We start from the raw sequence: 22922 nt of genomic DNA on the forward strand, positions 1-22922 counted from the left end.
GAATTCAAAGCTGGCCTTGGACTCCTGTTCCTCCTTCTGCCTCCCAAATGTTAAGATTATAGGTAAGACCCACCACTTGGTAAGCTGCTTGTCTTTTTTAACTGTCTTAATTCAGTTTATTTTTCCTCTGTAACAATCCTATGTGTTGGCCACAACTGCAGCCTGAGTCTCTCTTTTTTTTTTTTTTAAATATTTATTTATTTATTTATTTATTATGTATGCAATATTCTGTCTGTGTGTATGTCTGCAGGCCAGAAGAGGGCACCAGACCTCATTACAGATGGTTGTGAGCCACCATGTGGTTGCTGGGAATTGAACTCAGAACCTTTGGAAGAGCAGGCAATGCTCTTAACCACTGAGCCATCTCTCCAGCCCCCCAGCCTGAGTCTCTTGAGTGGAGAATTTAGTATGAATTTTCACAGGATGGTTGGGCAGTTCATGATAGGGAGACTTGGTGAACACAGTCTCTTTCTGGAGGTTGGGGGCATCAGACAGCAATAAGCCTAGACAAAGTTGCCCTGGGTAGCAGTACGGCCTCTGGTTGGTGTGTAGTCATCGTCAGTACTGGCTGTTGGCAGCAGCTTCTAGAGCTTAGGAGCAGTGACGATGCCAGTGCCTGTGGGGCCAGAGAACCCTGTCACCTTGCACGGCACAATCTGGGACAGTCTTGTGCCCCCTGTAGCCTCTCTACACAAGGACAGTAGAAAGCTTGACAAGGTAACAGCCTCTTGGATAGCAATAGCTACCTCCCTGGAGTGCTCATCATCAGACCAACAGGACTGGAGTGAGTCCCCATTAGTTACACAAGCCCTAAGCCTCGTCTGCTTGACCCAGATCTGCTTTCACACTGGCAGAAACAAGCAAAAAACAAACAAACAAAGCAAAAAATAACAAACAAAAACTTCATCCTTAAAGGGATGCTCCCAAGAAAAAATAATCTCAAATTCCTTGATGGGCCAAGCAAATAGGTTGATTTCCTCTTGGTATGAGCTACAAGACCTTGACCAGGCAGCCCAGTTTGGTGATGGGAATCCCTTTTGCTTCAGTGATGCACCTGCAGTGAGACTTCGGCTCTGTCACTGTCCTGCATCTGCAGCCCCTTTTTGTAGATGGAAGTTTCTGTCTCACCCAGTCCCACAGCCATACAGTGCTAAATAAACACACAGAGGCTTAGTTACAACCTGTTTGGCTTGGTAGTTAGGTTTATTACTAACTAGCTCTTACACTTATTAACCTATAATTCTTATGTTTACCACGTGGCTTGGTATCTTTTCTCAGTTAGCATTCTCATCTTGCTTCAACTAGCTGGTGACTGCGTTTCTGCCTTTCTCCTTCCCAGAATTCTCTTAGTATGGTCAGCCTGCGTATACCTCCTGCCTGGCTACTGGCCAATCAGCATTTTATTAAAACAGTACGAGTGATAAATTTTTTTTTTTTTTTTTTTTTTTTTTTTTTTGTTCTTTTGATTTTTCGAGACAGGGTTTCTCCGTAGCTTTTTTGGTTCCTGTCCTGGAACTAGCTCTTGTAGACCAGGCTGGCCTGGAACTCACAGAGATCCGCCTGCCTCTGCCTCCCAAGTGCTGGGATTAAAGGCGTGCGCCACCACCGCCCGGCTGAGTGATAAATCTTTACAGTGTATAAGAATGTTATCTCGCAGCACCTTGTTTCTTAACTTAGTTAAATAAGACGCGTGTCTTGAAGGGAAAACCATGATTCTTTTATTCTATTGTAAGTATATTCACATTTGTGTGTGTGTATTAGACAGTTTTTTAGAGTTACTTTAAATAATTTGTAGATTTCCAGACGTTTATCAGTTAGTAAAGAGTTCCAGTCTGTCCCTTGTTCATTTTTGACATTTCTCAAGCCTAAGAAACCACTGCTGACACATGAGTATATCCAAATTCCAGGCTGTTTTCCTAGTATCATCTTTACTTTGTTTCACTGTCTGTTTCAGAGTGCCGTATTGAGTATCTGTCTGGGTGTTTTTGGAAATGGAATATATTGCCCTGGCTAACCTTGAACTTTTGGACTCAAGATATTCCTGTCCTCTGAATAACTGACTTAGATTTTCATTTTATTTTCTTTTTTGTAATTATTCTGCTTTTTCAAGACAGGGTCTCATGTAGACCAGGCTGGCCTTGAACTCAAAAAGATCTACTTGTTTCTGACTCCCAAGTGCTGGGATTAAAAGTATGAGTCATCATGTCAGTCCCCCCCCCCCTCACACACACAGAGTTTCTCTCTCTAGCTCTCACTGCCCTGGAACTTGCTCTCTAGACCAGGTTGGCCGTGAACTCATCAAGATCCATCTGCTTCTACCTCTCAAGTGCTGGGATTACAGGCGTGCACCACCACTGCCTGGCAGATGTTTAAAGTCTCTGTGTTGCTGAGGATTGAGTCTCCAGCTTCACACATGCTAAACCAGTGTTTGTCACTGTTTTATGTCTGGTTGCCTTGGTCTCTTGAGACAGAATCTCCTTGTATATAGCCCAGCACTCCTAGAACTTATTGTTGTAGACCAGACTAACAACTTTAAACTTACAGGACTCTGGTATTGAGGCATGAACAACCATGACTGGTCTAAGTTTTTAAAGATTTGTTTATTTTTGGTTTTTCGAGACATTTGTCTGAAGCTTTGGAGCCTGTCCTGGAACTTGCTCTGTAGACCAGGCTGGCCTCGAACTCAGAGATCTGCCTGCCCTGCCTCCCGAGTCCTGGGATTAAAGGCCTGTGCCGCCACCACTTGGCTTTTTTTTTTTTTTTTAAAGATTTTATTGTTTTGTATACCATGTTCTGCCTGTATGACAGGAGAGGGCGCCAGATCTCATTATTGATGGTTGTGAGCCACCATGTGATTGCTGGGAATTGAATGTAAGACCTCAGGAGGTCTTAACCTCCAGCTCCAAAGATTTATTTTTGTATGTGTATGTACCTGTGTGTGCGCGTGGAAGCCGAAACTCAGAATTGAGTAAGTGTGTCCTCTATTACTACTTTGAGGCATGTTGAACCTAGGGTTCACATTTTCAGATAGGCCAGAAGACAACAAGCCTCAACAGCCCTACTCCAGCCTCAAAGTGGGGTTATAGGTTTGTGCCTGGCATTTTACATGGGTGCTGTGATCCTGAAATCCAGCCTTCAGAACTGTGCAGCAAGTATTTTTAACTCCCAATCTATTAAGCCCCCTAGACGATAGTCGGTCACTCAGTTTTGGGGTGTGTTGAGAGGGGAGAGATTTTTGGAGATGGGGTCTTGCTGTTTGTTTATCCCTAGGTGGTCTGGAACTCACTGTAGACCAGGCTGGCCTTGAACTCACAAAGATCTGCCTGCCTCTACTTCTTGAGAAGTGGGATTAAATATACTATACTGTACTTGGCTATAGATACACCTTTTAGAATTGTAAGCTCATTTCTTCTTATTCTGTGCTGGAAAAGTTAATACTGCTTTCCTTTCCTGAGTTCTGGGACAGAGATAAAAGTAACGTGAAAGTTAAAAGGATTCTAAGTTTTTGTTTTTTGTTTTCCAGAAAATAATGTTAAGTTTCCATGAAGAGCAGGAGGTTTTGCCAGAAACTTTCCTTGCTAACTTTCCTTCTCTGATAAAGATGGATATTCACAAAAAAGTCACTGACCCAAGTGTTGCTAAAAGCATGATGGCTTGCCTCCTGTCTTCACTGAAGGCTAATGGTGAGTACAGGTTGTGGGGTTGCATTATTTGAGTGAGACTTTTTTAGTATTATTATTTTTTTTAAATATTTATTTATTATGTATACAATATTCTGTCTGTGTGTATGTGTCTGCAAGCCAGAAGAGGGCACCAGACCTCATTACAGATGGTTGTGAGCCACCATGTAGTTGCCGGGAATTGAACTCAGGACCTTTGGAAGAGCAGGCAATGCTCTTAACCACTGAGCCATCTCTCCAGCCCCTAGTATTATTATTTTTACTTATTTTGTGAATATGCAAACAGAAGCCAGAGGAAAACTTGTAGGAATTGATGCTCTCCTTTTATGTGTGGTCCTGGGGATAAACTTAGGCTGGCAGGCTTGGTAACTGGTCTCTTTACTCACAGAACCATCTTACCAGTCCTATAGTTTTTAAAGTATTTAATCTAGTTTTGTCTCAGCCTGTTCTAGAGCACTGTGCACAGTCTTCTATTTCAGCTTCCTGAGTGCTGAGATTACTCATAATAAAAGAAATCTGGGTCTGGTTACTCTGACAATCCCAGCACTCAAGAAGCTAAGGTACTAGGATTGCTACAAGTTCCAGGCCAGCCTGGGCTGCATATGAAACCATCTCCAAAAAAACAGGGACGGGGAAGGGTGATAGTGACACACGGTGGGTGGGAGAGGGCCCATTGGGTGAAGGCCTCTGCTGCTCACAGACCCCAGCTTGGTACCCCGACTCTGGTCCCTGGGACTCACATAAGGGGGAAGGAGAGAACTGGCACATCACAAAGTTGCTCCCTGATTTCCATATCCATGCCATGGTCTTTTAAAAAAAGCCTGCTCACCTGAGTTCAGTCTCCAGAATCCTTGTAAAAGTAGAAGAGCCAGCTCCACAAAGCTGTCTTCTGGCCTCCACGTGTCCGCTGTGGCACATACACACTATAATTTTGTTTTTCAGTTATATTACTCCCCCCTTTTGTGTTTATGTGTGTTTTGGGGGTGGTGTGTGGTCTTACATTGTCCAGCTTGCCCTCAATTCTTGGGCTCAAGCGCCTTCCTGCCTTGTCCTCTAAAGTGACTGGTCTGTACCTGCTGTGTCTGGCTGGCTTCTTGTTCTGAGTTATTGCTGATGTAGAAGTTAAGTGGTATTCATTGACTGTTGGAGAACACTTCATCGTTTTATAGCATGAATACTAATCTTGAGCCTCAATGAGAAATGACACATGTTTTTAAGTGGCCTTTTAAAATTTAAAAATGAAAGCTGCCTGAACTCAATATGGTAGCCTAGGTAGTCCTTGAACTTGTGATCCTCCTGCCTTAGCTTCACAGCTGCTGATAATAAACAATCCACCTTGTAAACCACTCATGGAGGTACACACCTTTAATCCCAACACTCAGGAGGCAGAAGCAGGTGGATCTCTGAGTTTGAGGCTATCCTGGTCTACATAGTTGAGTTCAGGCTAGCCATGGCTGCATAGTGAGACCCTGTAGAAAGGAAAATAAAAAGAACTCAACTTTTTCATTGCTGCATTTATATATTATTTGAACTAGTTGCATCCACTTTGCAGAATTATTTAGCTTTAGAAGGTAATTCTCAGTGTGTACTTAGGACAAAATATCACAGACATTAAATATGTCTGAAGAATATGTATGAGCCTGCTGAGGAAAGGCAGTTGCTGCCAAACATAATGACCTGCATTCAGTCTCCGGGACCCATACGGGGGAGAGAGCCCACTCATGCAAATTGTCTTCTGACTTCTTTCCACATGTAATCCCTGCCCCTAAACAGACCCAGAGGATAAATAATTACTTAATTAATTTTTTTAAAAAAGATTTATTTATTAAGCATACAATGTACTGCTGGCAAGGAAGGCACCAGGTCTCATTACATTACAGATGGTTGTGAGCCACCATGTGGTTACTGGAAATCGAACTTGGGACCTCTGGAAGAGCAGCTAGTGCCCTTACCCTCTGAGCCATCTCTTCAGCCCCGATAAATAATTTTTTTAAAACAATGTTCACATTCTGGTTATGCTGGCTTGTGACAGGTTAGCGTAGGTTCTGTCTCATTTCTTCAAAGGTGTTGGATGCTTTGAACAGAACTTACCTTTACTTTCAATACCCATTTCTCAAAGAATTTTCCTCATTCACTGTTGACTAAAGTCAGTTGCGGTGCCACATGTTTGCTTTAACACCAGCACAGGGGAGGTCGATCTCCTGAATTCAGAATGAGTCTGTTCTAGCAGTGAGTTCTAGGCCAGCCAGGGCTACACAATGAGACCCTATCTCAAAAACAAACAAAAAAAAATTAAGCTGGAAAAAATGGTGGGCACACATCTTAAATCCCAATACTTGGGAGGCAGAGGCAATTGGATCTCTGTAGAATTCAGAAATTTAGGGATAAAGCTGTTATCTGTATTAAACATTATTATTCATGCTTGTATCATATACTTACTTACATTTAAAATATTTTAATTTTTAGGGTCCCGGGGGGCTTTCTGTGAAGTAAGACCAGATGATAAAAGGATTCTGGAATTCTACAGCAAGTTAGGCTGTTTTGAAATTGCGAAGATGGAAGGATTTCCAAAGGATGTGGTTATACTTGGTCGGAGCCTGTGACATTCATTGGCGCTGTGAACTGTCCAAAGGCTCTTAGCCCCACCTTGTGGTTGGTGTTGAGGTCTTCATACAGTTCAGTCTCTGGAGCGGATTGCAAACGGCGATGACTAGAGCTCACCATCACCTTCTCAGCCTGCCCGCTGGCCGGAAGAAGATAGTACTGCTGCATGTCCTGTGTGAACAGATGCGGGTGCCCTCCTGTGGGTCTCGGGTCAGGGAGCAGGACCTCTGTGGGCTTCTATAGGGAGAGGTTCTTAAATAAATGTAATCAGCACTATTTTCTGCATCCAGTGTGGTTGCATTTCTCACCTAAGAGTAATGAAAATCACTCTATTCTCCTTGGTGTGCTGAATGAATGTCTCTGTTCTTTGGAGACATGGCAGGAATGAGAAGGATTTAGTGGGTTCCAATTGGGCAATTTTTCTGCTTTTTGTAAAGCTCTGGCTGTAATGTTGGTTCAGGCAGTTGTGCTTTGTAGGGACAAATGTGCATTTGTTTGTGGCAAAGGCCAAATTGACGAACTTGTAAATTTCTTTGTATATAGACTAGCTGTAACCTGACTGTTCTTTTTGTTTACTGTTTTTATATATTTTTTCCTTTGAAGATGAGAGGTGTTGGTTTAGAATGGCACTTTGGATAATGTAAACCATGGATGGTAGATTTCCTTTGCATTTGTTTTTAAAGTGCCTCCCACCAAGGGATAGGCCGTGACTATTTGGAGTATGAGTGTCTAACTTCATAGGACTCAAATCTCTTGGGAAGTGTAGTTATTTCTGGAAATGAACCTTCCTAGCAGATGGGCATGTGAAATGTTCTGACATTGCTGTCGAGTAAGGGTAAATAAAGAGCTGACTAGTGCTCTCTGCCCTTAGGGCAGCCACCATTCTTCTCAAGACCTGTTAACTACTGGTTTAATTGAATCAGTCTTGAATTCTCGCATGTTTGTATCTAATTTTAAAAGAAAGAATATGTTAACCATAAGTATACTTTCTTTTAATCAGAGGTTCTGAAAACTTTCATGTATTTTAATTTAGATTTGGTGAACTTAAGGGTTTTGAGCATGAAGCTGGCAGATAGTCTCTGCAGGGTTTTTTTGTTTGTTTTTTTTTATAATCATGACTAGCTAGTAACTTCTCCATAGATTTCAACAGTATTTTGTTATCTTCCCTCTAGTTTTTCATCAGCTTTTGAGCTCTGAGCTGAGAGGGGAGAGAGAAAAAAGGAAACTTGAAACATTTTCTTTTATAGAACTCCAGTGTGAGCTTTTGAGATAGTCTTCAGTTTAGCACTCTATCTAGTGTAGCTAGTTGAGTTTCAGCTGAAGCCCAGGAGAGAGTGCTTGCTAAGAAGCCTCTTAGAGTAAAAACCTGATAGGATGTGTTGAAAAACCAAAATCAAGTTTGGTTTTGAAGGCTAAAGTAAAGGGCAAAATTGTTATTAGAGAGTAAGACAGTTTAATGCTCCTCACCTTTCTCTGAATACACCCCATCCCCTAGTGGGAATTACAACCTTTTATTTAGAAGATTTCAGAGTCAGTTTCGTATGGAATCAGGAATTTTAAACAAGTTGTTTTTTATGTTGGTTTTCAGTAATCACTTTGGATGATCTGAACATAACTGAGATGTGTCCAGGTTCATACCATCATTGCTCTAGGATAAAGTGCTGTGCCAACTTCATGGTTATTAAGGTTGGAATACCATTTCGTTGATTGTTTGGCTCACAGCTCAATTTCTGTAGAAAACGGACTGTAAAGCTATCTGAAGACCATGCAAGAGGCAAAATAAAACTTGAAGTGGATTCGTGTGATGGTGTGCTGCCTGTTCTCTGCTCTCCCGTCTTTTCTGTCCTCTCTCCATGCCTCAGCAGGGGCAGGGATTCCTCCTCTCCAAAGTGATTTCAGTTTAGACTGCACTTTGATGACAGTGCTCCCTCCTGCCTTCGCCAGCAAAGAACGTCCAGTTTTTCTCAGAAAAGCAGGTTCATTTTTAAGTAAGTTGCCTTCTTACTAAAGTTAAAATCTTTGAAGTAGAGGGGTCTCTTCTGAGTTTGTCTATAGATTAGGGAGTGCATGGGTTGGTCTCCTTGAATGGTGGGGTACTGGTGTGGGGTGTGGGTAGCCTGTTATAGGAGTGGAGAATCCAAAGCAGGATGTGCCTAGGCTGATGGGAAGTGCGGCTTTATTTGGAGCAGGAGTTGACTCCCACATCTGGGCGTGGCTCCTTTCCGGTCTAGCTTCCATCAGGATCAGGAAGCTTATCTAAGGGGTAGCTAATATGGCAAAGGTGTGGGTGAGAATTCCTGAGGAAAATAAAAATGGCTGCTCTGCACCCTAACTTTTCTGAAAGAGGAAGTACACTACCATCTCTACATAACCCCAGGTTGGAAGAAAGGGTCTTGATGAATGCGATGAGCTAGAGAAAATCAAGAGTCCTCAGGGCCGTGGGAATGAGTGGACGCCGACGTTAAGCCCGCATTCCGTGCCTCGCGCCTCTCTGCGCGCGTCTCCTTTAATGGGCGGGGCCGGAACTGGCTGAGGTGTCGCGTTCGGTGCGTGGGGGGGCGGGGCTTCCACGGCCGTTTCAGCATGGCCGCCGGCACTGCAGCTGCTTTAGCGTTCTTCAGTCAAGAGAGCCGAGCTCGAGCTGGGGGTATGGGAGGCCTGAGAGTCCCGGCTCCAGTCACGATGGACAGTTTCTTCTTCGGTATTGAAGACAGGAGTGGCAGAGGGTGGTACGGGGCGAGTGAGACGTTGGGCTGAGGATGGCGGTTGGGCGACGTGGGTGTGGGCCGAGGGTTCCTCGCTTTCCCTAACCCTAACCCTAACGGTTACTCCGCGGCTTGTACGGCCCAAGAAGGACGCCCGCCCGCCCAGGTGTTTTAAGAGATTTAGGTGAATCAATGGCCGGTCAGCCCGCGGCGGCACATGGCCGAATGGGAGGGATCAGCCGGGTTAGTGAAACGCTCTCGAGCGCTGTCGCCTCCACGCGTGGACCTCTCAGGCAAACGAACGCACTGGCTCTTGCAGGTTGTGAGCTCTCCGGCCACACCCGCTCCTTCACTTTCAAGGTTGAGGAGGAGGATGATACCGAACATGTGCTGGGATTGAACATGGTAAGGGACTGGAGAGTGGTGGAGATGCAGGGCGCATCCATCTACGCATCCCCCGTCACCCCCGGATTGGGAGTCACTTACCCCGAGACTGGGCAGGTTTTAGGGTAAGATGTCTTCCCTTTGGGTTGTCAGCCTTCACTGAGATTCACTCTGAGGTTGTGTGTACCCTTTCAGCTGTGCCTTACCGAGGGGGCCAAGGACGAGTGTAATGTGGTGGAAGTTGTGGCCCGGGATCACGACAACCAGGAGATTGCTGTTCCTGTGGCCAATCTCAGGTTATCTTGCCAGCCCATGGTGAGTTGTAGCCACGTATTCATTGTAGTACGGTGGGAATTGAGAACCTCGGTATCAGTCTCAGAATGGGTGGGCCAGAGTGGCTCAAGCCTTCCTTCTCGTCTTCCAGCTCAGTCTAGATGATTTCCAGCTCCAGCCACCTGTAACCTTCCGCCTGAAGTCGGGTTCTGGGCCCGTGCGCATCACTGGTCGGCATCGGATTGGTGAGAAGAGTGGGCCGTCCCGTTAGGCCCTCCCTCCCTCTCCCCCTCCTACTTGGTCCGAGTGCATCTGCATCCCAGGTTGTGCTTCCCTTATTATGTGGCTTTCACCGCCCCACTCAAGCCTATGAACTGCCTGTAACCTGGCCCAGGTGGCTCCGCTCCATCCATGGGGGGGGGAGGGGGCTTTTTTTTTTTCCTGAAGTTCTCCCCACCTAGACTTAGCTCTGGAGGAAGGGGTTCCCCGTCATTGAGTTAGTGTCTGGACTATGTGTGTCTCCTCCAGTGTGTATAAACAATGACTTTTCTGAAGAAGAGGACAGTGAGGAGGAGGAAATCAAGCTGTGTGGCATCCTTCCTGCCAAAAAGCGCGGGGGCAGGTCCTAGCCCCCTTGGGTGAGTGGGAAGGGGGAGGGGACCCCTAGAGGATAAGAGCAGTAAAGGGGAGCCGATGAGGGCTCAGATACTGACTGCGTACTTGCTTTTCTCAGGTTAGGGAGCTGCAGGCGTCATGCACCATATGTTCCTGGACAAGTTTCAAGAATTGTAAATGTTTTTCTCTCGTTGAAGAGGAGAGTTTGGGAAGGGGCAGGTGGGAGACCGGTGCTAAGAGAGTGGGCATTCTCCATAGGGCCCTGTGTTTGCTCCTACAGGTTGCCTGAAGCTTCCCTTTGCTCTTGGGGTGGGATACATTTGAACATCTCTCCTGACCTCCTCCCCCCTCCGCCTGCCCAGATTGAATGTTTTGTGAACCCCCTGGTTCAATTCCCAGCACTGCAAAAAAAAAAAAAAAAAAAGTTAAGAACATTTTAAACACTTTTTACATTTTTAGATAAAGATCTAAATAAAGTGGCGTTTGGTTTTTTGCAATTCTTGTGTGGCTTTTTCCAGCGCTGAGATTTCCCTAGGGACCACCAGATGGCACTGTGGCCGTACAAAGGGTGGTCGTAGATGTCGAGTCCTGGTGAGAAAATGTGGCATCCTTTTCCCCAGGGCCTTGGACCAAAAGCGGGCCTAAATCCCTTCTGCCTTGTTGCTGAGGGACCTCCCATTCCAGCCTATTCCGTGTTCCTGCAGGTGGGGGAGGGCCATCGCAGGAGGTTATCAGCCTCCAAACAAGGGGTCTGGGCCTCTGTCAGCACTCAGGCTGATGGGCAGAGAGGGACAGATAAGTGGGCTTAAGAAACCTGAGGAATGTGCATGTCTAACCCCATGAGGGGCTCAGCTCAGGGAGAGGGCCTGTGAGGGGTGGGCTGGGGACCCGTCTTCGCTCTTCTGGTCTCTGAGGCATGTTGAGTAGAGCAGGGCCCTTAGAAACCTGATTCCCAGGGCCAGATGGAGGGAACTGGCCAGATTGGGTGACAGGGAAACCAGAATCCGGGTGGCCTGGCATATGGGGGCGGAAGGAGCCCATGGGAATCAGCCTCCTCGACTGAGGAGTTATTGCCCCCCAGCACTCCACCATACTGTCTCCTCCCTAGAATCAGGTGTTTCTGGCGTCTACCTTACTGCTATGCCAGGAAGAGAAAGGGGGTGCTTGTGTGAGGACTGTGCAACCAGCTCTGGGGTCAGCAGTTCAGCTGTGTTAATGGGGGGGGGGCATTAGTGCCCTACAAACAAACAAAAGGTTATTTCCCCAGACAGGCTGAAGATGGACAGAGAACAGGGCCTGAGAGAATCAGGCCAATTCACACCAGCTGACCAACAAGTAGGGGGCCTCCCATAATACAAAGAGGCTGGGTTGGGACGTGGCGAGTGTCCCCCACAGTATGGAAAGCAGTAACTAACCCAGGTGTGGTAGCACGGGCAAAACTTGAGAAACTGAAACAAGAAAACTGGGACTTGGACCCCAGCTTGGGCTCTAGGGAGTAGGAGGAGAGGGAAGTGGTACCTCTCGGTCTTAGAAGTTTTTCTTTATCTATGTGATGAGGTGATGAATTAGGGGTAAGTTTTCAGTCTCCCTTTCTCAAGTGGAAGACAAAAGGCACCCTTCTTTGTTTCGAGATCAGGATCGTGGGGCCTCTCCAGCCCAGGGCCTTTACCTCCAGGTGTTTCCACCACCGACCGGCTAGGAGCGATTCGCAGAGTCTCGAACTGGAGGGGAAAGAGGAACTAGCGCCCTCTGGTGGGCGTGCTTAAAAACTGCTGTGGTCGGGCTGGAGAGATGGCTCAGAGGTTAAGAGCATTGCCTGCTCTTCCAAAGGTGCTGAGTTCAATTCCCAGCAACCACATGGTGGCTCACAACCATCTGTAATGAGGTCTGGTGCCCTCTTCTGGCCAGCAGGCATACACACAGAATATTGTATACATAATAAATAAATATTAAAAAAAAAAACTGCTGTGGTCGTAATTCCTAAGGGCCAACGACCGCTAAATTTAAGGCGAAATAGGCGGGAATAAGTCATTAAATTTTGAATGCATATATGTTTTCATTCACACGAAGCACTCGTGCTAGAAGAGTTAGTTGGTGGCATTCCTTTCTTTTCCTACCTTCTTTGGGCTCCTGCCTCCAACCCCTTGGTACGTGCTTACATGCAGAGACTAGCCACCTCTCCTCAAACCTCCCAAACTCACTCTTCTACCCCGTGCGCATACTCCCCCCCCATCAGTGGCTACCCCCTGTGACTCCGCTGATCGCCCATTGTATTTCTCGCCTGTTTTCCCGGTGGGTCTCCTGGCGGTGGACTAAGAGCAGGGTCCTGCCCGCAGTGGGAGCCCAATCCACATTTGCCTTCTAGTTCAGGAGTCTCCCGGCCCCTTGTGGTGCGGCGCAGACAGACTTGGGAATTGTTTTTCCCTCCTTCCAGATCACACCTTTTCAGGATACCCCTTTTCTGCACTCTAGTACACAACAGGAGTGCTGTCAGTTCTCTGGCCTCAGAGAATTTGTGGGTTGTAGGCATAGGATGGCTTCTGGGGAACGCTGAAAGAGCAGCAACCAGGTACTAGGGGTGGGGGCCGAAGAACGGAGGCTCTCGGTCTCGGTGAGAAGCGGCTAACGTCCTAGCGGGGATTTGCATTTGCACGCTGGAGGCCTGGGTGTGGATTTGAGGGGCCTGTGGCCAGACCAGGGGTGCGTTTGGGTCCTGGCGAGCGCGTGTTTGCTGAGGGGGCCGTTTGTGTTGGCAAAGAGTGTATGTTTGTGTTTGCAGGAGGGAGTGTGTGCATGTGTGTTTGTGTTTGCGGAGTGTGGGGGCGGCCGGGAAAGGTGGCCAGGCTGTCACTCAGAGATCAGGGTGACAGGCGCTCCCTCATCTAGGCGCGGGAGCTCTGATTGCAGATTCAAGGAAACAAAATAGCAATTGTAATTACGGGGCTTTGATAAGATAAAGGAAGAAGGGAACTGGCCGGGAGGCAAGCTGGCACGGGAGGGAGGGAGAGTGGCCTACGGGAGCCCGGTGAAACATTTGCATCTGTCAGTCACCGCCTACTCTGGGTGCCTACTGTGGGGAGACCCATCTCTCTCTACCTCCAAGAGACACGGAATTTGGGGGAAACGAGAAGAATCCCGAAGATTTGGGTGATGTTCCATCCACTTCCTAGGAGTGTCCACATGTAAAAGAATTTGGTCTCTCAGAGGCGGGAGGCAGAGATAAAAAGTAGGAGTAAAACCCTGACCTGGGACCCTTCTGAGAGTGCTGGTGTCTGCGGAGGGCGAGGGCAGTGACACTGTAGATGGTTGATCACTAAGGTTCAGCTCTGGAGGAGCTGCTTCCAGCCAGGTGCTCTTCCCTATACATACACTCTCCGGGAGGAACTGGGTTGCAGGCTCTAAGGACAGGAGGTTTCCCTGATCCCGGCCTTTGTCTTGTTCCTCAAGCTTATTTTCAGAGCGCTGTGTTCAAGGTGGGGAGAGGGCCCTTGGTTTTCAGGAGGAGGCTAGGCTTTGTTTAGGCATTCACTCATTAACACATTTAAAAATAAACACTCTCGAGGGCCTCTTATTCACAGCACATGAAGTAAAGTCCGTGAGCAAACAGACATCACCTTTGCCAGCTTGGAGCAAGGCAAAAGGGGCTACACAAGTTATCCTGAAGGCCAGTAGCAAAGCACACAGCCAAAGGAAGGGGCTGGCCTTGTTTATGGACACTAAAGCCCCTCTGACCAATCTTCCCCTTCATGGACCCCAGAGGGGTTGAAAGGAGCTATTGCCTGCCAAATCATTACCAGATACAAGTGTGCAATAACTGGTCTGTCTGGCTATCATCTGTTGGCAGGTGAAGCCAAGTCTCCTTGGGAAAGTCACCATGGATGGAATGCAGTCTAAATGCTCAGCCAGGTTCCCCCCACCCATTCCTCCAACAAACACTGCCCACAGAGCGATTCTGCCAGCTCCGCCATGAGCTGGAAGTCCTGAACTCCTAAGTCCCTTGCCTTCAGGTCTGTGTGGATCAGAATTCGTGAAGGCAGTCACAGATGGGCTCAGGAAGTCTACTTCTCTGAGGAAGGCTGAGAGGGACTCCCTGGAACCCGTCCTATATTGCTGCCCGCTTGCAGGGCTGAGACGGACTCCCGGGACTCGCCCTTCTGTAAACTGCTCCGTGCTTGCATTTGCAGCTGGGAGTGGGGAAAGATGGGATACAGAAAGGGAGAGGCAGGCAGAACGGGAGTGTGTTGATTGACAAGGACCTGCTTGCTTCTCTCTGACCTCCGAAGACTTCCTAGGGCCACCAGAACCTCTAGCTCTACCCCAGAGACACAGGGTCAGTCGGTGGAGGATGTGGTGAAGGCAGCAGCTGGGTGGGCATCAGTGACTTCACCTGTTTCTCAGAGATACCCGGCCCAGGAAATCTCTGCCTACCCAGGCAGTGCCCACTGAAACAAAGTAGTGGATCGGGGCTCCCAGAAGCCCTGCGAAGAAAGCTATGAGGTAGGGGCTGGGGAAAGTTTCCGTGAGTCTACCTTCTCACCAGCGCCACCCCCTCCCAGCTGACACAAGACACCAGATACCTGCCGACTCAAGGAAAACGAATGGGGAAAATGCTAGGTAGCTCGGGTCCAAGTCCTCGTTCCTCAGGTAGAGTTGCTCAATGTAGTTATCTTTGCCCGTGCCAACGGCTCAGTTTTAGAAGAGGGACAGTGACTGTGGGTCCTGCGGGGACCTTTGGGCTGCTACCACATAGATGCCTCAAGGTTCCTCTCAAGCTTTAGGCTAGTGGGGGTGAGGTGGGGACGGGCAGGGGCAAGGTTGATGGTGATAGTGGGGTGACAGGAGGCATCCCTTCCTCCAAGGGCCTCTTTGGAGACTCTGAGACACGAAATCAGCAGGCCTGGCTTCTCAGAAAGGTGGAGGAGCCCGGTTCCAGTAACGCACAAGGGACACTCTGCATTGGTATCCAGAGCACTCCGCTGTTAGCTGCCGCTTCCAAAGGGGACAAGTGCGGCCGAAGCACGCAGTAGGCGACTCAAAAACAGGCAAGGGGACCAGATATGTAAGCAGACCCGGCCCCACGCGGAGAAACAGTCTCGCGGGACTCAAGCGCACAGGACCCCACCAAACCTGCTGTCCCGGAGGCGCCCCCCATCCCTGGGTCATCCGGCCCCAGGGACGCTGAAGGAGACAGGCAAGGGTAGTGGGAGGTGCCCAAACCAGCCGCCCCCGCCCCTCCCGCGGGTCCCCAGACCCCTCCCCTGGGCCAGACCCCCCAATCCCAGCCCTGCCCGCCGCTCCGCCCCGGGCCGCCCCGCCCCCGCCCCGGGAGGCGACCCGGCCCCAGCGCCCAGCCGGGGGTGCGGGCTCCGGCCGCCCGCCCCGCGCTCCCCCCGTCACGGCCGGTGCGGCGCCCCCCGCCCCTGCCCTCCCCCTCCCTCCCCCACCTTCCCACCCACCCCGCCGACCCGTTACCCTCCCGCCTGCTCCGACTCCTGAGCAGCCAGCGGCCACCGGCTCGGGCAGCGGTGCAGAGAGGATCAGCGCGCGTGGCGAGCACGACATTCCACGGGACCGGCGGAACCGCGTCGGCATCGTCGCTGGGCTCCCGCACCCCGACCATCCTCGGCCTCCGCCCCTTTGGCTCGTCCCCCGCGGCCTCCTGTGGGACAGCGTAACCCCGCCCGGGCTCTCGGTGCTCCCGGGGCCGCGCGCCATGGGCAGCCCCCGCTCCGCGCTGAGCTGCCTGTGAGTACCGCGGTCGCCCCCGCGTCCCGGTCTGCCGGCGCCCGCCGCGCCCTCTCCGCTCACCTCGCGCCTCTCTCCTGCCCGCTTTTGTCTCCCACAGGCTGTTGCACTTGCTGGTTCTCTGCCTCCAAGCCCAGGTAAGGAGCGCTGCGCAGAGGCGGGGGCCGGGCGCGGGGGACCCGGCTGACACTGTCGGGCAGGGACACGAGGACCGACCCTTCGGCCAGCGCAGCAGGGCTGGAAAGAACCTTACAAATCCAGCCCCAAACTACCCCGAGGAGGGATCTAAGGAACAGAGAGACAGTGTGCTGCCTAAAGTCACACAGCGAGTGAGTGGAGAGACTAGAGCCCCAGGGTCTTGAGCCCCGCGAGTCTCAAACGCGTGCCAGCCAGGTCGGGTGGATGGGAACTTTACCTGTAGCCACACACCTGGCCTCCTAGGAAGGCGGGAGCTGGAGCCAGCGTGTGTTCCTTGTCAGGGGAAGTTGGGTTGTAGTTGCAGCAAAGATCCTCTCCGCTGCTCTCTTGGGGAGACTTGTGGCCGGTTTCGGCCCACGATCGTGTTAGTCTAGGCCCTTTGCACTCTCAACATTTGCTCCGTAAATTTGTCTTTATAAATGTCACGGGTCGGGTAGCGTTGCCTCGCTACTTAAAAGCACCCTGCTCCTCTAGGAAGGCCCGGGCGGGGGGCCTGCGCTGGGCAGGGAGCCCGCTTCCCTGCTCCGAGCTGGCCGGGAGCCCCAGGGTGTTTCCCAACAGGTGGGTCCAGATTCTCCCTCATCCCGGGTTCATCCATCCTGGGCTGGGTCTGCGCGACTTCCCCGCGGGGGTTGGTGGCCTGAGCCAGCATGTTGGGGGGATGCCCCCAGTCCCTGCTGGCTGTTTGGCGCGGCGGGAGGTGGGTACAAGGGCAGTGGGGGCCACTCGGGACCCCTGGGCGGAGTAGCATTATAATGGCGTGCTGTGTATTTTTCAATTTCCTAAAGGTAACTGTTCAGTCCTCACCTAATTTTACACAGCATGTGAGGGAGCAGAGCCTGGTGACGGATCAGCTCAGCCGCCGCCTCATCCGGACCTACCAGCTCTACAGCCGCACCAGCGGGAAGCACGTGCAGGTCCTGGCCAACAAGCGCATCAACGCCATGGCAGAAGATGGAGACCCCTTCGGTAAGGCGCATTCCCCGGACCCTGGAGAGGAAAGGTAGTTGCGGACCTCGCCACTCCCCGCCAGCCCCAGCTGCAGTGGCCAGAGAGGCCTGCGAGCTCCCCAGCTGAGAAGGGAAGGAGTTAAGGCAAAAAAGGTGCCTCGAGGGTCAGCTGGAGAGAATGGTAGGAAAAGGACCCTGGGGAGGATGTGGCCCACAGGTGCCCTCTCTTCCCTACTCCACAAATGAACGAATCCGAGAATCTCCCTTACAACCTCCCCCCTTCATATACCTCTTTCCAGCTGCAGGTGGAGGCAGAGGGTTCAGGGTAGGGGGCCCAGATTTAAGGGAAGTTCTTGAAAGAGGATATGTCGCCAGGGCCCACAAAAGGCGAGTGGGAGAAAGGAGCGAGAGAAAGCCCCAGTTTGCCCAGCTTGGAACAGGGGGATGCTGCAAACTGATCAGTAGGGTCAATTGCACAGGGAGGCTAGGCCTGGGTTAGACCCCGGACTCCAGTCGTGGACACCCCAGGGGGCTGAGTTGGCTGGCGGCTCCCCGTAGGGCTGCTGAGTACAGGGAGCTACCGGAGCAGGGGCTGAGGACTGATTGATTTCTAAAACATTCAATATTCCTGTCCTGAGATGGGGCCAATTCCCAGGGTCCTGGAGGTACCACAAGGAAGGCAAACCCTCCGGGTGGCTGGTGTTGTTTTTAGAAAGCGATTATTGTGAGTTTAAAAACCTTTAAATAATGACCAACTTAACCCAGCATGAAAGGAGAAAGGAAGACTCTATTAAAATGTAATAAAAAGGTGAGGCATTTTAAGAGCTAAGGAGAAAAATGAAGAATGATATAAATCAGAAAAAGAACCAAGCCTTTTCTTTTTCAGATGTAGAGTTTGAAAGGACTTGCAAGTCTGTAAATGTTAAAAAAAAAAAAAAAAAAAAAAGGCTAAAGATTGTTCTCTGGGAATCTCTGGAGAGACCCCTGCGTCTGGCAGAGCGATTAAAGCTCTTCTTGCTTTCACCTTTTTTAACATTTCCTGAATACTTTCTCCTCTTCTCGAGCCAGTTTGGGGGATCGAGTATGTCTCGCTGCATTTTTTCAGCATCGACGTAGCTGACTTCCCTTCAAAGCTGGAGGAGGAGACATAATTTTCCTGGGATAAATCTGTCACTGGGGTGGAAGAATAGGTTTGAAAATGTTAAGCTTTCCAAAAGCCTGGTTGGGAAAGCCGCTGTAAACTGCATGGCCAGACTCCCCAAATTGATCCGAGGAGAGTTGGGGCTCTTTGGGTGGGGGTGGGGGGCAGCCTGCCTGGTGGCCAAGCTCCCCCGCTGGGCTGACAGAGCCGGCCTTCAGGCCCTTTGTCCCTCCAAACTGGCTGCTTGCTGCCCTTCTCAGCTTCCCAACAAGGAAAAGGAAAGAATGGCTGGCCCCTCTGGAGTCCACTCTGCTGGAGCAAATGGCCTAGCATCCTTGGGTTTTGGGGTGGGAAGGGGAAACATGGCTAGCAGTGATGGAATTGATGCCCACTGACTTCCCTCAGACTCAGGGGAGGCTTCCAGGGTTCCTTTTGCAGGGCAGAAGTTGGGGTCCTGAGCTCTGAAAACAGAGGGACTAGGGAGAGCGGTGGAGAAGTCCCAAGAAAGGGCTGAGGTACCCACTCTGTCGTATGATGCTGGGCTGGAATCTTCAGAGCAGGGTCCTCTTAGCCCTTCCCTAGCCCGCGTCCTTCCCTGACAGAGAAACAACTGCTTCTTGCTCTACCAAGTAAGCATGAGAAGAATGAACAGATTGCCTGGGTCTGAGGAGAGGTGAGCAGGAGGACAGGTGAGCTGTTGCACTTCCCTGCTGACCTGGGAAGTAAAGAGAGGAAGCCTTAGAGGCTAGGCAGTGTGGGGACTTCATTGATGACCCCTGGGCTTCCCACCTCTGGTAGTGGTGAGAGAGAGAGAGAGAGAGAATTGCTTTCTCGAGGAGGAAAAGGGCTGGGCTCTGTATTAGGAAGGAGATCTAGTCAGCGTCCCTCTCTTCTTGGGAACAGTCTCTAAGAGAATAAAGAAGTGGTCAGGCCCAGGCTCTCAGACAAGTTGACTGTCCACATGCACTGGAAGGAGAGAGAGAAGGGCACAGAGTTCAGTCCTAAGCTTCTATCACCCCTGAAAGCATTTGGCCTTTGCCTAAGAAGCCCATCTGTAGTGGAGGCTAAAAGAGAAAAGACAATTGAGTCGTTGGAGTCTACATGGTAGAGCTGGACTCTGACGACTGGGAAGCCGAGGGAAAGGGGCAGGATCCTCCTGCCTGTGTCTGGTTCCAGAAAGTAGTCTGTTGAAGGAGGGAGAAATGCCCTGCTCCTCTTCTGAGACTCATCTCATTCTAAATGGAGTGTGTGTGCACACGAGAGAGAGAGAGAGAGAGAGAGAGAGAGAGAGAGAGAGAGAGAGAGCACACACATACACAGGTGCCCACAGAGGTCGTTCGATTCCCTGGGGCTGGAGCTGCAGGCAGTTGTGGGTCCTGCTGTGTGGGTCTTGAGAACTGGACTCTGGTCCTCTACAGGAGCAGTACGCTGAACCATCTCTCCAGCCCCTCTCTGTCACTTCTTGAAGAGCAGGGCTGCCCAACCGATGGAAGATGGCCAGGACTGCTAGAACTGAAGCAGCAGGAACAGAACAGGATGGTTTTTACTTAGCCTCATGGTGGGGGGCCACCACTGTTCCCAGATGTTCTTAATGAGTTCATGATATTGTGAGATCTCTCAAGGTTAGCTATGGAATCTACATACTTGGTACCTCAACCTGATAATATTGGCATCTAGCATGAAAAGAGGAATGGAGATTCGGGCTTCTCGATTTGATGCATCCAAACTGTTCTGTGAAACTCAGGTTGTAAACTGTGACCATCTGGTCCAGCGCTGCAGTCTCGGGGTCTGAAAAAAGAGTTGCTTCTTCTCGGGGCTGCCCAGTGCTTAGCAAAGTGGGCTGGGGCTAGCCTGTGCTTTCTGTTCCTAGCCCTTGGAGCATTTGTTCCAGGGTTAGGGCACAGCCCTGGACCAGCCGACCAGGTAAAGCTGTGGAACACAGGTCACAGATGTAGTGACCATCGCATGACTTCCCTGACAGCAAAGCTCATTGTGGAAACTGACACTTTTGGGAGCAGAGTTCGAGTCCGGGGAGCAGAGACAGGTCTCTATATCTGCATGAACAAGAAGGGGAAGCTCATTGCCAAGGTGAGGTTCCAGAAGGGAAGTGGGGCTTGGGGACATGGTGCATTTTAATCTCAACAGCCTGGTGGATATGCATGGTACCTTGGTTCCCTTAGGGTCTGTCCAATGATTAGATGGAGGAGTAAGAGAGAGAGAGAGAGAGACGCCAGAGAGAGGAGAACCTATGAAGATGAAGGAGGAAGGCCAGGAAAAGGGTTGGGGGTGGTGATGGCAAATTCCATATATCTTTTTAACAAATCGCCAAATTGCTTTGCTATTATGTCCAATTACATGGTACCAGCATTTGGAATGTTCAGTAAGCCGCAGGCCCAGCCCCTCGGCCTAGCTCTGAAATGGCCCCATTAGTCACGGCTCCTCTCCAGCCTCAAGCGCCCTGCTCCTGGGCTTCAGGGTTTGGGCCTCAGAGTCCCCTCCCAGGCCTCCCCTCCCCCGCATAGGGTTGCTGTGCTGGGGGCTGATCCTGAGTCCGGAGATGCTGAGGGGGGCAGGTGGAGAAACGCTTGCGGGCAGCCCAGGCCAGACTGATGGGCAGTAGGCCAGAACAGGCAGGCTTTGGGCCCCTCTGCTTCGGGCCCAGCCCCTCCGTAGACAGCCATGTGTCCCTGCTGCCCAGGAGGACAGGAAGTTGCCGGGTGGGCTGCGGGTTGTGAGGGATTAGAGAGCGGGTGCCCGGGTAGGGGGTGGGGCTGGGCTCGGGCTCCCCTCGCCATCTGCTGGGGTGCCCACCTGCTGTCTGGGGCCGCTGGCCCTCTGTCTCACATGGAGGGAGGCTCCGTAACATCACGTCTGCCCCCACAACTACCTGCAGAGCAACGGCAAAGGCAAGGACTGCGTGTTCACCGAGATCGTGCTGGAGAACAACTACACTGCGCTGCAGAACGCCAAGTACGAGGGCTGGTACATGGCCTTTACCCGCAAGGGCCGGCCCCGCAAGGGCTCCAAGACGCGCCAGCACCAGCGCGAGGTGCACTTCATGAAGCGGCTGCCGCGGGGCCACCACACCACCGAGCAGAGTCTGCGCTTCGAGTTCCTCAACTACCCGCCCTTCACGCGCAGCCTGCGGGGCAGCCAGAGGACTTGGGCCCCGGAGCCCCGATAGGCGCCCTCCCGGCCCCTCCCCGCGCCGCCCACTGCGGACTCCAGCGAGAGATCGCAGTCGAGGCACTGTGAAGGGGAGGAGCTGGGGAGCAGCCTTCTAGTTGTGGATATTGTTTGCTGTTGGGTTTTTTGTTTTCGGTTTTTTTGTTTTTTGTTTTTTGTTTTTTTTTTTTTTAACAAAAGAGAGGCTCTATTTTTGTATTCCACTGGCTGTGGTGTCTGTCTTCTTAGCTCTCAGGAAAGCCCTGCGGTGACCTGAGGCTGGGTTCCCGTGGGCCTCCCTAGGGTGGGTAGAGGGCTCTCTAGTCTGGCAGACGTTCTCTTGAGGTCCCAGCACTGGCAGGGCACCTGGCCAGACCAGCCAGGGCCACTCTGTGCCCCAGGCAGGGGCAGGGAGCAAAAGGTTTGGCCTAGGTCTCAGTCCCTTAGGGGTGGGTGTCAGTGGGGGTAGCTGTGTACTAGTTACTATTAAATGACTGAAATGTTTATTTAACTTGCATATTAGAAATGTGTGTTGGAGAGTGAGCCCCGCCAGGGATAGGCCCTTCTGAGGTGCTGTCCCAGCGGCAGGTCCAAGGCCACCCTTGGTCTAAGCCCCCCCCTTCCTGTTTGCCAATTTCCCCCCTTTAGTCCCCTAGACGGGTAAGATAGAACAGGGAGGGAAAGGTGGAAATATTCTCAGCTGTCCTTGGAGCTTTCAAATGGGAACCCCCTTGCTCTGCTATCTCTTTCCAAGCCCAGGGCCAAAATGAAGAACAGGCTGGAGCCCTCTGTGGTTGGGGTGACGAGCCCCTTTGACTGTCTGTGTAGTCACAGACTGTAGAGCTGTTAAAGCCTATAGAACCTGACTCCCCAAAACTGAACTAGAATAGCGCCCAATGTCCAAGGTGTGTTGTTGGGGGAGGGGGGTCGGCAGCGGCCAAGGCTGGTGTTTGTAATCGTGACATGGAACAAAGTTAACTTTGGGTGATCCAGGCCAGAGCTGTGAAGAGAAGGTGCCAGACTCAGGTGCTGAAAAGCCTAGTGCACAGTTGTTCCGGGAAGAAGCCGACCTTGGGGCCTGGGTCTTCAGGGAGAAGAGCTAGGCAGGAGGGAGGCTTTTGGGATGAGTGTCATGCCATACTGAAGGAGGCTCCGAAGCAGGACTCCTGTGCCCAGAGCTGGCCTACTCTGCATAACTCAGGCCTTCCATCCTGGCTCTTCCTACAGCCCAGCTACTAGGACAGTCTAGAAACTTCTTCCCTATAGGCCTCTTTTTGGCACCTCACCTGGCATGGGTTGGGGCAACCAAAGGCTTCCTAACCATGAGGCATTCCAGGGTTGTAGCCCAAGACCCAGGCTCAGTCTTTCTAGGTGGATCAGGATTGCCAAGGCTCAGTGGAAAGCCTGAAACAGAAGCTGGGGTCCTCGGTCCCTGCTGACATCATCTGGAGGTCTGCCGGAA

General features: G+C 50.9%; 3 protein-coding genes across 11 annotated transcripts in view; all 3 read left to right on the forward strand.

The window, feature by feature from the left end:
• The window catches only part of Oga (O-GlcNAcase), a 42234-nt gene extending 34154 nt beyond the window's left edge, over positions 1-8080 (forward strand). The window contains exons 15-16 of the mRNA XM_057777484.1: positions 3524-3683; positions 6147-8080. Coding sequence (XP_057633467.1) covers positions 3524-3683; positions 6147-6283 — 297 coding nt within the window. The 3' untranslated portion in view covers positions 6284-8080. The remainder of the gene's footprint in view (positions 1-3523; positions 3684-6146) is intronic.
• A 780-nt stretch (positions 8081-8860) lies between these two features.
• Npm3 (nucleophosmin/nucleoplasmin 3) lies at positions 8861-10732 on the forward strand. 2 transcript variants are annotated; one of them, XR_009057605.1, is made up of 7 exons: positions 8861-8985; positions 9309-9394; positions 9569-9688; positions 9798-9891; positions 10175-10284; positions 10380-10434; positions 10542-10732. XR_009057605.1 is itself a non-coding variant. In XM_057779278.1 (6 exons), exons 1-5 carry the CDS (start codon positions 8868-8870, stop codon positions 10273-10275), a joined length of 519 nt encoding a protein of 172 aa, XP_057635261.1. In that variant the 5' UTR covers positions 8861-8867; the 3' UTR covers positions 10276-10284; positions 10380-10732. The 2 variants fall into 2 exon arrangements, 1 of the variants encoding a protein (XP_057635261.1); XM_057779278.1 differs by having other exon boundaries at positions 10380-10732.
• A 5242-nt stretch (positions 10733-15974) lies between these two features.
• Positions 15975-21479, forward strand: Fgf8 (fibroblast growth factor 8). Of its 8 annotated transcripts, none has more exons than XM_057779031.1 (6): positions 15975-16006; positions 16107-16335; positions 16679-16765; positions 16993-17173; positions 20277-20383; positions 21189-21479. In XM_057779031.1, the coding sequence occupies exons 1-6, from the start codon at positions 15975-15977 to the stop codon at positions 21477-21479; spliced, it is 927 nt and encodes a 308-aa protein (XP_057635014.1). The 8 variants fall into 8 exon arrangements, with proteins under 8 accessions (XP_057635014.1, XP_057635016.1, XP_057635019.1 ...); XM_057779033.1 differs by having other exon boundaries at positions 17026-17173; XM_057779036.1 differs by having other exon boundaries at positions 16107-16143.
• Positions 21480-22922: the final 1443 nt, after the last annotated feature.

Source organism: Chionomys nivalis, chromosome 8 (assembly GCF_950005125.1).
Source record: "Chionomys nivalis chromosome 8, mChiNiv1.1, whole genome shotgun sequence".
NCBI classification, from domain to species: domain Eukaryota; kingdom Metazoa; phylum Chordata; class Mammalia; order Rodentia; family Cricetidae; genus Chionomys; species Chionomys nivalis.